The 11443-nt window shown below is 46.9% G+C and overlaps 1 protein-coding gene across 1 annotated transcript; it reads right to left on the reverse strand.

Annotated features, from left to right (window-relative positions):
- Nucleotides 1-6551: 6551 nt before the first annotated feature.
- Nucleotides 6552-10992, reverse strand: LOC135900164 (probable H/ACA ribonucleoprotein complex subunit 1-like protein). The gene is made up of 2 exons (XM_065429613.2): nucleotides 10835-10992; nucleotides 6552-6933 (listed from the first exon to the last, which is right to left on the reverse strand). Exons 1-2 carry the CDS (start codon nucleotides 10835-10837, stop codon nucleotides 6664-6666), a joined length of 273 nt encoding a protein of 90 aa, XP_065285685.1. The 5' UTR covers nucleotides 10838-10992; the 3' UTR covers nucleotides 6552-6663.
- Nucleotides 10993-11443: the final 451 nt, after the last annotated feature.

Consider the following 11443-nt stretch of genomic DNA (forward strand, 5'->3'; position numbering starts at 1 on the left):
CTCGCCGACGTTGCCGTCTTTTCCATTGATTTTCCGACCCACCTTCGCCGTTTACGTCAAGTTTTAGCCTATCTCCGGAATACTGGTCTCCAGCTTAACTGGAGACCAGCATTAACTTCACGAATATATGTTGTGGGATTCCCATAGTGAAATTGTAAGAAAAAAGCTAAGTAAGGCACTAGGCATGCTTAGGAGATGTCAATCATTTCTGCCGACTACTCAGATGTTAACTATATATAACACGCTTTTTTGTTCACAGCTACGCTATGGTCTTTTGGTGTGGGGCACTGGCACCCTGCAATCTAAGAAAAAATTACTCGCGCTTCAAAAAAATTCATTACGTTGTATAGCAAATGCCGAATATAATGCACATACCTCGTCTTTATTCAACAAATTCAAAGTATTAAGATTTGATAACGTGTATGAATGTTGTTTATTAGTGTCCTTGAAAACTGAATTTAAGAAAGGAAATAATAATCTTATCTCTATAGCAGGCTTAGAGCGCAGCACCTCGTCTCGACCTACTAGATAGAGCGATTATTGGAAGGTTCCTCGATTCCGAACGAACTATGGTCTCCAAATGCTGAAATATTCACTCCCCCATGGACTAAACAAGTTCAATTTTTCATTAGAGTGATTACGCCTTCTTTCGCGACAGGATATGTCCAATCTTTTTTACTGACATGATGTACTTCTTGATGTGTTTTCTTGGTGCAAAAAATGCGGCATGAGATGCTGCATTTTTACCATTTTTTTTTGTCTTCTCGAGGAGTACAAATTTTTATGCGGTTTTCGTTTTTGTATAACTATATTTCCTTATTGTGTCAATTTCACTATGTATTGGTGTGCCTATTTACTTGTTTCCATGACTACGAATGCTGTCATTTTTCTGCCTTGTTTTGCTGGGCTGTGGGGCCAGTCAAGCTGCGTTTATGTCGCACCTTTTTTCCGGCATTCCACACCACACATTGTATCTTTGCCTCATGTATGAATATGTAAACATTGAATCACTGTGATGAAATAAACTCCAACTCCAACTCCAACTTAAAAAAAGTGCCCATTTGCAGCGTGAAAACTGACTATACTAGGCCACGTTGTTTCCAAAGAAGGGATTCTCCTGATCCTGCTTAACTTCGCGCCGTATCCGAATTGCCAAAGCCCACTAACGTGAGAGCACTACGCAGCTTCATTGGCCTATGCTCTTATTTTCGACGTTTCGTTCGCAGTTTCGCTACTGTGATCGCACCACCAAACAAACTTTTCAAAGGCGACAATGAACTTTCTACTTGGTCGGAAGGCTCTGATGATGCCATTACGACTCTTTGTCGCCTACTCACGTCTCCGCCAATCTTGCGCCATTTTGATCTAAGCGCTCCTACACAAGGCCGACACCACTGACGCCAGTGGTGTCGGCCTTGGTGCCGTGCTCGCACAACGTAAGAACACTCATGCCGAATACGTGGTCGCTTATGCCAGTCGTGCCCTCATAAACCCTGAAGCCAATTAATCAGTAATAGAAAAAGAGTGCCTGGCTATTGTATGTGCTCTTCAGAAATTTCGTCCATACCTCTACGGTCGACTTTTTGACGTGGTGACGGATCATCACGCTCTTTGCTGGTTGTCTAACCGCAAAGACCCGTCGGGCCACCTCGCTCGGAGGGCCCTCCGAATTCAGGAATATGATATGCGTGTCGTCTATCGCTTTGGACGCAGCCACTCTGACGCCGATGCCCTCTCGCGCTTCCCAGTAACTTCCGACAGCAGTACTTCTACCTACAGACATGATATCTCACCACGTGACATTCTGGACAAGGCCTCGGAGCAACGTAAAGACCCATGGATCGTCATGATATCCGATTTTTGTCGAATCGTCCGGCAGTTTCGGCACCTCGAGCGTGACGCCAACAGGCGCAGCATTTCACCATCCGCGACGAACTTTTATACCACCGCAACTACCACAATGGCGGCCGCACATGGCTCTTAGTAGTGCCCCGCCACCTTCGACAAGATTTATGCATCGCTTTTCACTCTGACCCGCAATCTGACAGTTTCACTCTGACAGCGGAGTTTCATACACCTAAATACGGCTTCGCCTAATATATTATCGGCGACGGATGTACAACATCGTCCACAATACGTACGCCCATGCAATGCCTGCCAACGACGCAGATGTGTCCCGTATCTCTCCACCGCACCTCTCCAACCACTTCCCTCCCCAGCTCAGCCATTTGACCGTGTCGGCATTTATACGAGCCTCTTCTATCTGCTCGCACTAGCAACCAATGGATTGTTGTCGCCGCAAATCATTTGACACGATATTCTGAAACCGCTGCATTGCCTCCAGCATCAGCAAAAGACGTCGCCTTGTTCATTCTAAACAACTTTGTTCGCCGCCATGGCGCACTTCGTGAACTGCTGAGAGATTGGGGTCGCGTATTCCTCACGGACGTCCTGCAGTCACTCCTATCTGAGTGCCAAATTATTCACCGCACTACTACTGCTTAGTATCCACAGACAAATGGCTTAACAAAACGATTAAACAGAAATCTTGGTGACATGCTATCAAGGTATGTTGCGTTTGACTACTCCAACTGGGATCTTATACTTTCATTCGTCACGTACGGATATAACATTGCCTCTAAAGCCCCCACTACCGGATTCTCACTATTTCTGCTTTATGGCCGCCATTCCCCCCGCACAATTGATACGGTTCTTCCGTACCGGCCGGACCCTGCTGAATGCTCACCTGTTTCTACGGCCACTCAGCACGCCGAGAAATGCCGACAACTATCCCGTTCTTTTACGTCTGCTGAACAGTGCCACCAAAAGGAGCGTCACAACTTCAGCCTGCCCCCTCACCCTTTCCTCATCGACTCACTCGTATGGCTTTATGTCCCGCGCGTTGCTGCTCCTGTCCTTTCGTCCAAGCTCATCCCGAAGTACCACGGGCCATACCGCGTGGTTGCGCAACCATCACCAGTTAGTTACGGGTTCAAAGCCGTATCGCCATCTTCCGATCTGCGTCGTCGGGGGCGATGGACTGTGCATATTGACCGGCTGAAGCTATATTACGATCCGCTCACCTATTGCTAGGTCACCAGGATGGCTACTCTTCAATTTCAGGGGTGATTCTGACGAAGAAGATAGGCACGCTGAAAAGGCCCGTTCCCATCGCGTGGCTCGTACCCAGTTCGCTATTGGGCTGTGCCCTACCTGCTGGGGCTGCATTTGTCGCTGCTGCTCAACAACCCGAATAAACTCCCGTTACAGCGTAGACATCACTTGCTTAACCGTTCTTGTTCATTTTGTCTCCATATATCAGTGAATATGTGTCTTGTCTGAAAAGTTCGAATGAGCTGCGCTTCAGATATATGCGACGCATTTTCAGCGTAATTTTTCTCACTCATGCTTCAGATTTTCAAGCAATAATTGGGGTGTACAGTTTGTATCAACGTATGGAAGGTTGAGACCCTATGAACAAAACGTCGAAGCACTAATTGGTTCTTTTCGAGTACGCTTGAGACAACGATAAGTTAATTGATTTTTTGTTCTTTTCACCTGGTGATGGGTGGCGGAGGGCCAATGAAAACATTTCATAACATTAGTCAGGCGAATTACACGAGAGCTTTTGTTGATGCCTTGTTTGGAAAGCGAAGGTCCTCAAAGCACTGCTACTTTCGAAGAATTCCTGCAATGCCATGCGCACTAGCCTGGCGCAAATCCACAGATGCAGCAAGATGACTAAACTACTATGCGACTCTGCAATATATTTCTATACACTGGTCGCCGTTTCTCTTGCATACTATGTCCATCCTGCCACAAGCTAAGTCCCATGTGGCATTTTGGGGGCATTTTCCTATTAGTGTCAGGTGGTGTAATAATCTTGGCCGACTTGGAGAGCGTCAATGCTGTTTATAGACAGTGATACCCTGAAAATTAAAAGGTTTGTACTGGATAAGAACGAGCTTCATGGACTACTTCGAGAAAGACGACCACAACTAGTTCTTTCAAGCCTTGTGCCTGTTCTGCCTCAACTTTGTGACCTAGCGCTGCGGTGCTCTTCTGTCTGAGGGTTTCAATAATTAAGCCAGAATGCCTCTTGACCAGTTATTTTAATTTATGCTATCCAACTCAAACTAAAAAACAATTTGCCTAGAGGCTGCTGTCTATGATGTTCGCTAATTTACCTGACGTCAAGCAGTTTCCTGTGTTTAAAGCAACTACTTGCTCTGTACAGATTGGTCCTTCTATCACTGATTTCAAGATGAAACCTGAACTTCTAGGATTAATTTTATAAAAATCTTGATATAAATGCTCAGCATAAAGTAATATTTTTGGTTGGAACTATTGGCGGTTATTTTCCAGTTATCCTAGCATTTACATTAACAGGGCAGTCACTAGCGTAGGTGCGACCTACAGCTGGTTCTGCTCTCTTTCAAAGGTAAATAGTAGGTGCAGTGCGCTTTTGTAGGTGGGGCTTGTTTGTAATTCTTATTTTTTCATCGATTACAGCATGATTAGAACAACTGGCTCATTCCCTCAGGACCGAGCCAGTGAAATCTCGCACACATTTTGGCGGTTTCCCAATCTAATGCTGCATTGGTAAATTATGCTTCTGGGATGCAAGCATGATCGGATCGCATTAAGAACGGTGGCTTTGCAAACCAGAAGAAACCCAACGATAAAAAACGGGTGGTATCATGAAGTTCCGGCATCAAGTACCTGTGACATCATGCATTTTAGTAACGCCAGCTGGAATCAGCTGTTTCATTAAGTTCAGAATACATTGTAATGAAAGAAACCAATAAGTCAACACTGCAACTTTTGAGGACTTTTCCTTGCACTAGAGTCTCCCGAATGCTCGAAAAGTTCACAAAATTCGTGTAGGTTTACTGGCACGTGGGCAGTGCAGTTTGAGTGAAATGTTTAAAAAACTTGTTTCCCCTAACGCTTCTTCGCTAATCATCACTTTTTCGGTGAAATCAATTCTAATAGAGCTTTCAAAAAGCATTTTACAAATCTGGACCGACATGATAGCAAACCCCTGCAACACAGGCTGATATAGAGTCAATTTGAGTGAGGGCAGTTCGTCGTCAGTACTATTCGCACCATGTCAAACGAAAATGTTTAGTAGGCCTCAATGCGGAACGCGCTTGCGTGAAAGTGTCTGCCATGAACCCAGTTCACTACGTCGGAGCCTCAGTAGCAGTGACTGGAAAGTAAATTGTATAAATTGGGTGGCGACTAATACTGCAAGCTCATGAATGCATGGAGCCCGACCTTGCCATGTTAGTTTAGATGACGCACTTGTGTGGAGAACCCGCCGTGGTTGCTCAGTGGCTATGGTGTTGGGCTGCTGAGCACGAGGTCGCGGGATCGAACGCGACCACGGTGGCCGCATTTCGATGGGGGCGAAATGCAAAAAACGCCCGTCTACTTAGATTTAGGTGCACGTTAAAGAACGCCAGGTTGTCGAAACTTCCGGAGCCTTCCACTACGGCATGCCTCATAATCAGAAAGTGGTTTTGGCACGTAAAACCCCATAATTTAATTTTTAACTTTTTTGTGTGGAGAAGCAAACTTTGTTAGAGTAATCACGCATGTACTATACAGCATATGCACAACTTCCGTTGTATCCATCATGCATTTCAATGTACATAGCCAGTGCCCGGTCAACATTGTTATCCGAGTCCTGTCACTTGACTGCACTGGCCTCGTGAGTGACTCCTTCCCGGCTATTTCCGTTTTAAAGGAGCGGGCACCCCACACAGTCATGTTTCAAGTTTTCTTGTAGACAGGCTTTGAGTTTTCTCTAGCAGACTTTCCCACACAACGAAATTTCGTCATTGATTTCTCTTCTTCTCTCGTCTTTATCGTCCTATGTTGTTTTTTTACACTATATGTGCTGTCATATAAATGCCATTTCTTTTCTGGTTTGCATCATTCAACGGTTCCTCCGGAAATGACCACACTAGGCACGTTTCGTATAAGGCCAATAAAGCAAGTCGGCTGACCAAAGAAACTGACTGGTGTGCAGATTATTACGCTTGATCACATACCAATGAGTACAAAAAATCATTCTGGCAGTGTGGACAACAGGTATTCTTACAAACGTACCATTCTTCCTCCTAATGTTAGTGGAAGTCGGGCATATTGTACGTAAACATAAGGATAAGAAGTGATTGTGCACTTTTGCACCACGAAGATGTCATCATATGTTTTGTACAATGCAGGAAACTGAACGCATCTTGTGAAATATTAATTTGGGCCAGTTTTTCTCTCTTGTAACATTGCATGTATGTGTAGCGTTTCTACAGTGTTTGTTACGTTCCAGGCTGTATTTCTCCGTGGTGACATCTCGTGATTAGAGTATTAATCCTTATTTCATCTCATAATGCGTTTCTTTCTTAAATTTTTTCAGCTTCTGCGGGAGTTGTCGTATTGATCTATGTTCAATCCTCATGTGGATAGGAGCAGTGGGTATCAAGAATGGTACCGACAACTACTTAACATATGGAAGTCAATGAAAAAAAAAGACAACTCACAAGTAGTTGCATGGTTTTGTGACTTTTTTGTTTCAACAAAAACAACTGCTGTAACGAAAATGTACAAGCCGCACGCGCGGTGATGTCTTCGCGTGCTTGCCCCATGCAGGTGGGGCGTTTATCCGTGCCATCCCTTTCCGTATCCTCCGCCGCCGTATCCGCCGCGGAAGCCACCGCCGTATCCTCCGCGGAAGCCACCGCCGTATCCACCTCCGCCGTACCCTCCGCGGAAGCCACCGCCGTATCCTCCTCCGCCGTATCCTCCACGGTAGCCGCCGCCCCCGAAGCCTCCGTAGCCGCCTCGTCCGAAGCCACCGCCGCCACCGAAGATTCCAGCGTACGCCACGGCAGCAAGGGCCAGGAGTAGGAGCGCAATGCACACGGACTTCTGCAAAAGTAAGTCGAAAACAGGAAATCACTTATAGTGAGGTCTAAAGTAGGTTAAGAAAGAGTAGAAGAGACTGAAATAAATGTGAGTACTGCGAAAAATTGCGCTGATTCATATCGCGCTGCGTTAAACACAAACGACAGGAAGACACACCACAGCTCCGTCGTGCTTCCCTGGTGCGTCGTTCTGTAGTGGGCAGTCGTAGTTAGCGCATTACAAGAAAAACAAAAATACCTATCACACGTTATTTAGTGATTAGAGAGAATATGCTGTAAGTGGGAATGTATTCCCAATGTATCAGGCGCCTCAGTCGAAGGGAGAGAGAGAACTTGCTTCGAGCGACTTTATAAAATGTTAGCAATGAATAGGTGCCTAGACATTTCCTACCCCGGTAACTTCTTTCGTTTGGAATATATGTAGAAAGGGCAACACATCTCTAAGCAGTATGATAAGTGAATAAAATTAGTTTAGCACTTGCTCACCGTATGCCGATGGTGCTTGGAAGATGGTCCAGAATAAATGGTTTTAGATCTTTCTGACAAAATTGGTACCCTGGGTGCAGTTGGTGCTGCACTTGTTAGTGCAGTTTTCCCTTATTCCCGAAGCGCTTCGGATATTGTGTTCTGTGATGTGTTTTGTTTCCGCTGCCCTTTCTATATTCCGCCCTTCACAGAGACGGCCACTGTGTCCCTCTTTCAGATGCAAAGTATAACCCTCCCCCCCCCCCCTACACACAATCACTCATTAGTTTCTCCATGCTTGCAATCACAATTACAGCAATAAAGGCCCGCTAAAAGTCGACAAGAGATAGAGTAAGCTTAGCACAATGTCATATTATACATGCACTCTCCATCGGCTTCTCGATAAATGTTATTTGATAGTAGGATGCAAAGGCACTTGACCTCCCTGACGTACATAAATCACCGATCGGGGATTTAAGCATGCATGGCACCACCGGTCATGCGCCCTAATGTTCGCAACGTATCCGCATACGTTCGCAATTACATGACTGGTAGTTCTTAACCCTGAGAAGAAATCCTTGAGACAGTGAGCGGAAATCCCGACTACGCTCCTACATATGGAACGATCACGGCTTGGCATTGTTCGCGACGCAGTAGGCTGAATTGTACGTCCTTTAGTTGTCTCTCCCCTTCTGAGAAATTTATGGGCTTTAAATGCTATTTGATTTAATGCCTATTTAAACCTTATCACCTTCAAGCTTATTAGGTTCAATACGGGGAGATATCTACTCCTCCTATTCGATGTCTGCTGATTTCTACAAATATATCGCTCCATGCTCAGTGTATGAAAAACTTCAGTCTAGCCTAAATCTCAGAAAATGCATCGAAGTTTTGACAACTTTTTCGGTGTTATACCCACAGGAATTCCAACGCGAGAAAGTAGTTTATTAGATAAACATTAGACCGGAAAGTGACCGTCAGTCTTCTATTTTTTTTCATAATTTGTTGGTTTAATTTGTCGTCAGCACTTCTTCAGTGTAATGCTGTCCTTATGTGAAACGGGCGTTTTAGGAGAATTTCAGCCGCAAAAGTTTAGGTGATAGCAAATTCAGACCTATTGTCCATTATAGTTCCGATTTACCGATGTAGCTAAAACTGCATTTACCTAACGGGACTGAGATTTCGTTCAGGAATATGTGTCACCCCCCCCCCCCCGCCTATTACCCGGAAAATGCGTCATCGTCCACCGCAACGTTCACCTCTACGCACAGAATAACGACGCTGGAGATCCCCACGCCAACAACGAGCTATCACTCGCAGTCAAGCAATTGATCAAAGTCGAGTTCCGATTGCGCAGCTGGAAGAACGCATCTGCGATGTCGCTACTGTCACAACACAGAACGCCATGGCAGAAACAACGTCGGGAAAAAAGTCATAAGCCTGCGCCGTTACTCTCTCCGATAAAACATTCTGACCAGACTATCCCCGATGGAGCCCATGCCAGCTCCCCTTCGATCTCTGCTGTCACATCCTTTCTGCCTGCGCGCAAGACAAAGGAGAGAAGCCTCTCCTTCCCAAGAGCCTCTCCATCCTTTCGCTTTGTATTTTCTTCTTCTACGCGCCAAACGCATCGCCTGCGCACAGAAAAGTGGAGCCATGACAGAGGGCGTCCCAACAGGCACACCCTCGCCGTTGTTTTGCGACAGCACGTGTTCTGGTTATAAAAAGCTGCATAACGCCCGCCCCCTTCCCTGCCCGCCGTTCCGGCCATTCGCTTCCCCCTGCACCAGAATCACATCGCGGCGTTTCGCGTTGCGGAGTCGGCGGGAAACGGAAATACGAGAGGAATAAGCTCGCGTTTTCTTGGCCTCTCTGTTCTTGACTTGAGCTCGCTCGCACTTTTTTTTTATTTGCTAAAGCTGTACATGGCAGGCCTGTAGCGTTGGTATTTCTAGAGTACGGTCGCCGTCTGCTAAGTTTCCAAGAAGGCTGCAGCGATCCCGCGCAACCGGACGAATATAACTGCCATCGTAGGAGCACCAAGCAAAAAAAAAAGTTACATACGAGATATGGTCGGTTTTTGCCGGAAGAGATGCCCATAGATGGAACGAGAGATGTAGCGGAGCGCGTGCATCTCGCAGCCTTTTTGGTTCGCAGGCCCGCCGCGATCGAAGCGCCCGCCTACACTCGTATCGTGTGTATGCCTGGTCTGGCGAAATAAAAAAATCGGGTGCCGAAAGCGCACAGGCGTGGCACGATGCGCGTTCTTCGAAAAATGCGAGACGTCGCGGAGCAAAAGTTATTGTTCAATTCCTGAATGGCTGCCTCGCGGGAATCCTTTTTATCGCTGACGTAAACAGCTACGCCAACAAGTTGCGCGAACGTGGTTAACGTCTTTTCCCGAGTATGAAAAACCAAGAAACGGGATTGACAGTCGGCCGTGACCACTCCAAGATATGTGCGTGCGCAATCCAAACTGTGTTATCCCATGCACCTTTTAATAAAAAAAATTAGGCAGCCCGAATAAAGGAAACAGCTAGGAGGCCCTCAATCTGCAGTGGTCTATGTTGGCTCGCTGGTGCATACAGCGCGAGCCAAATTTGAATGTGCATCTCCACAGGTACTCTCCGTGCCCTGTTATATACCCTGTGTACTTGTAGCGGATGTTTCTAGACATCTGCAGGTACAGCAATTTAAAGAGTAAGCGTTATCCAAAAGAACTTAAGCTTAAATATCCTTCTGTCGAGCACTGCGAAACTCAGCGGAAGGAGTGGCTTTCTGTTCCTAAGTATGCTCTGAAGCCATCCCGTTCATCACTCTTGACTTCGGGAATATATTAAAGGTTCAAGGCACTTAGCTCCGGAGAGCGCTAGGCCTAGATGCGTCTGAAGACTATTAGGTTTGTGCGACCATATGAGTACCGTAACACTCATTCGTACAAATAGCGGTATTTACAATTGTACAGTGCGTAGAACATATGAGTGGCTCTCAGAAAAACACGCGCAAGTTACACATGGCCAGCACAATACACAAGTAACATGATTGCGAGCTGAAATAGCCTCATACTGCCACTTAATTTGAGGCCCGGTGACAGCGATCGTCAGTACGATGTGTTTTTCGTATTCGGTTACTCTACCAACAAAATACCGTGTTATTTCCTACTGATGACTGACCACCCTATTGCTAAGTCACCGTTGGACAAGAACAGCCACGTACGTCAACCGGTGCAGATAAGGAGGCGGTGCTAAAGACTGTACACCGATACACTGCCTGCCAACCCTCAACATGCATCAAGCTCTCATGGACCCAGTTCAAACGGCGCGCGTGTGCCACAATGATAAAAGGCAACAAGGCGATAAGCACCACTGGCGAGACGCGTCGTCTGGGCGACGGCGCCAGCAAGCAAGGCAGAAGCTCTAGAGTGACGACGCTGGACGTACCATGGCGAGGATATGCCTTGTCGAGTCACAGTCAAGAGTGGACGCAACTTTACTCCTTCGATGTGCGCCTCCGATCTGCGTCTGAATGCACGCTTATCAAGTCTTTTTATACTAGCGGTTGCCGAAGCAGTGCCGTTACGGCTGCATAGGCGTGGTCTGTGCACCATGACGTGAGCACCACTGTGGCCAGTTCTAACACAAAAGCCTCGAGAGAGGGTATCAGCAAGCGAGTGGTTCGGCCTCCCCGTACGGGCTGCAGGCGCACGTGGCGGTCCTTGCAGAGGCGAGGAGCTCCTAACTGGGCCTTGACAGCTGTCTGACCGACTTGGCATGGAAAGAAAAAAAAGAATGTGCAACGCCGGTACACCAACTCGCCACAAAGGACGCAACTTCCCACCCCCCTCACCTTTCTTTCTCACCCGGGCGTCTCGCCACGCGTAATTGACAAACACCTCGCACAGCGAGCGCACTGTGCAGCTGCCGAAACGGGGCAATTTCGCCTTCCCGGATAGTGCGTCGCTCGGCGCCAGAGACAGTAAGTGAGAAGGTAAACAAGCCCTCGCGATCCTTGATTCAGATCCGGCGAGACGGCGATCGCAATGCTGTCCG

Source organism: Dermacentor albipictus, chromosome 4 (genome assembly GCF_038994185.2).
Source record: "Dermacentor albipictus isolate Rhodes 1998 colony chromosome 4, USDA_Dalb.pri_finalv2, whole genome shotgun sequence".
NCBI lineage: Eukaryota > Metazoa > Arthropoda > Arachnida > Ixodida > Ixodidae > Dermacentor > Dermacentor albipictus.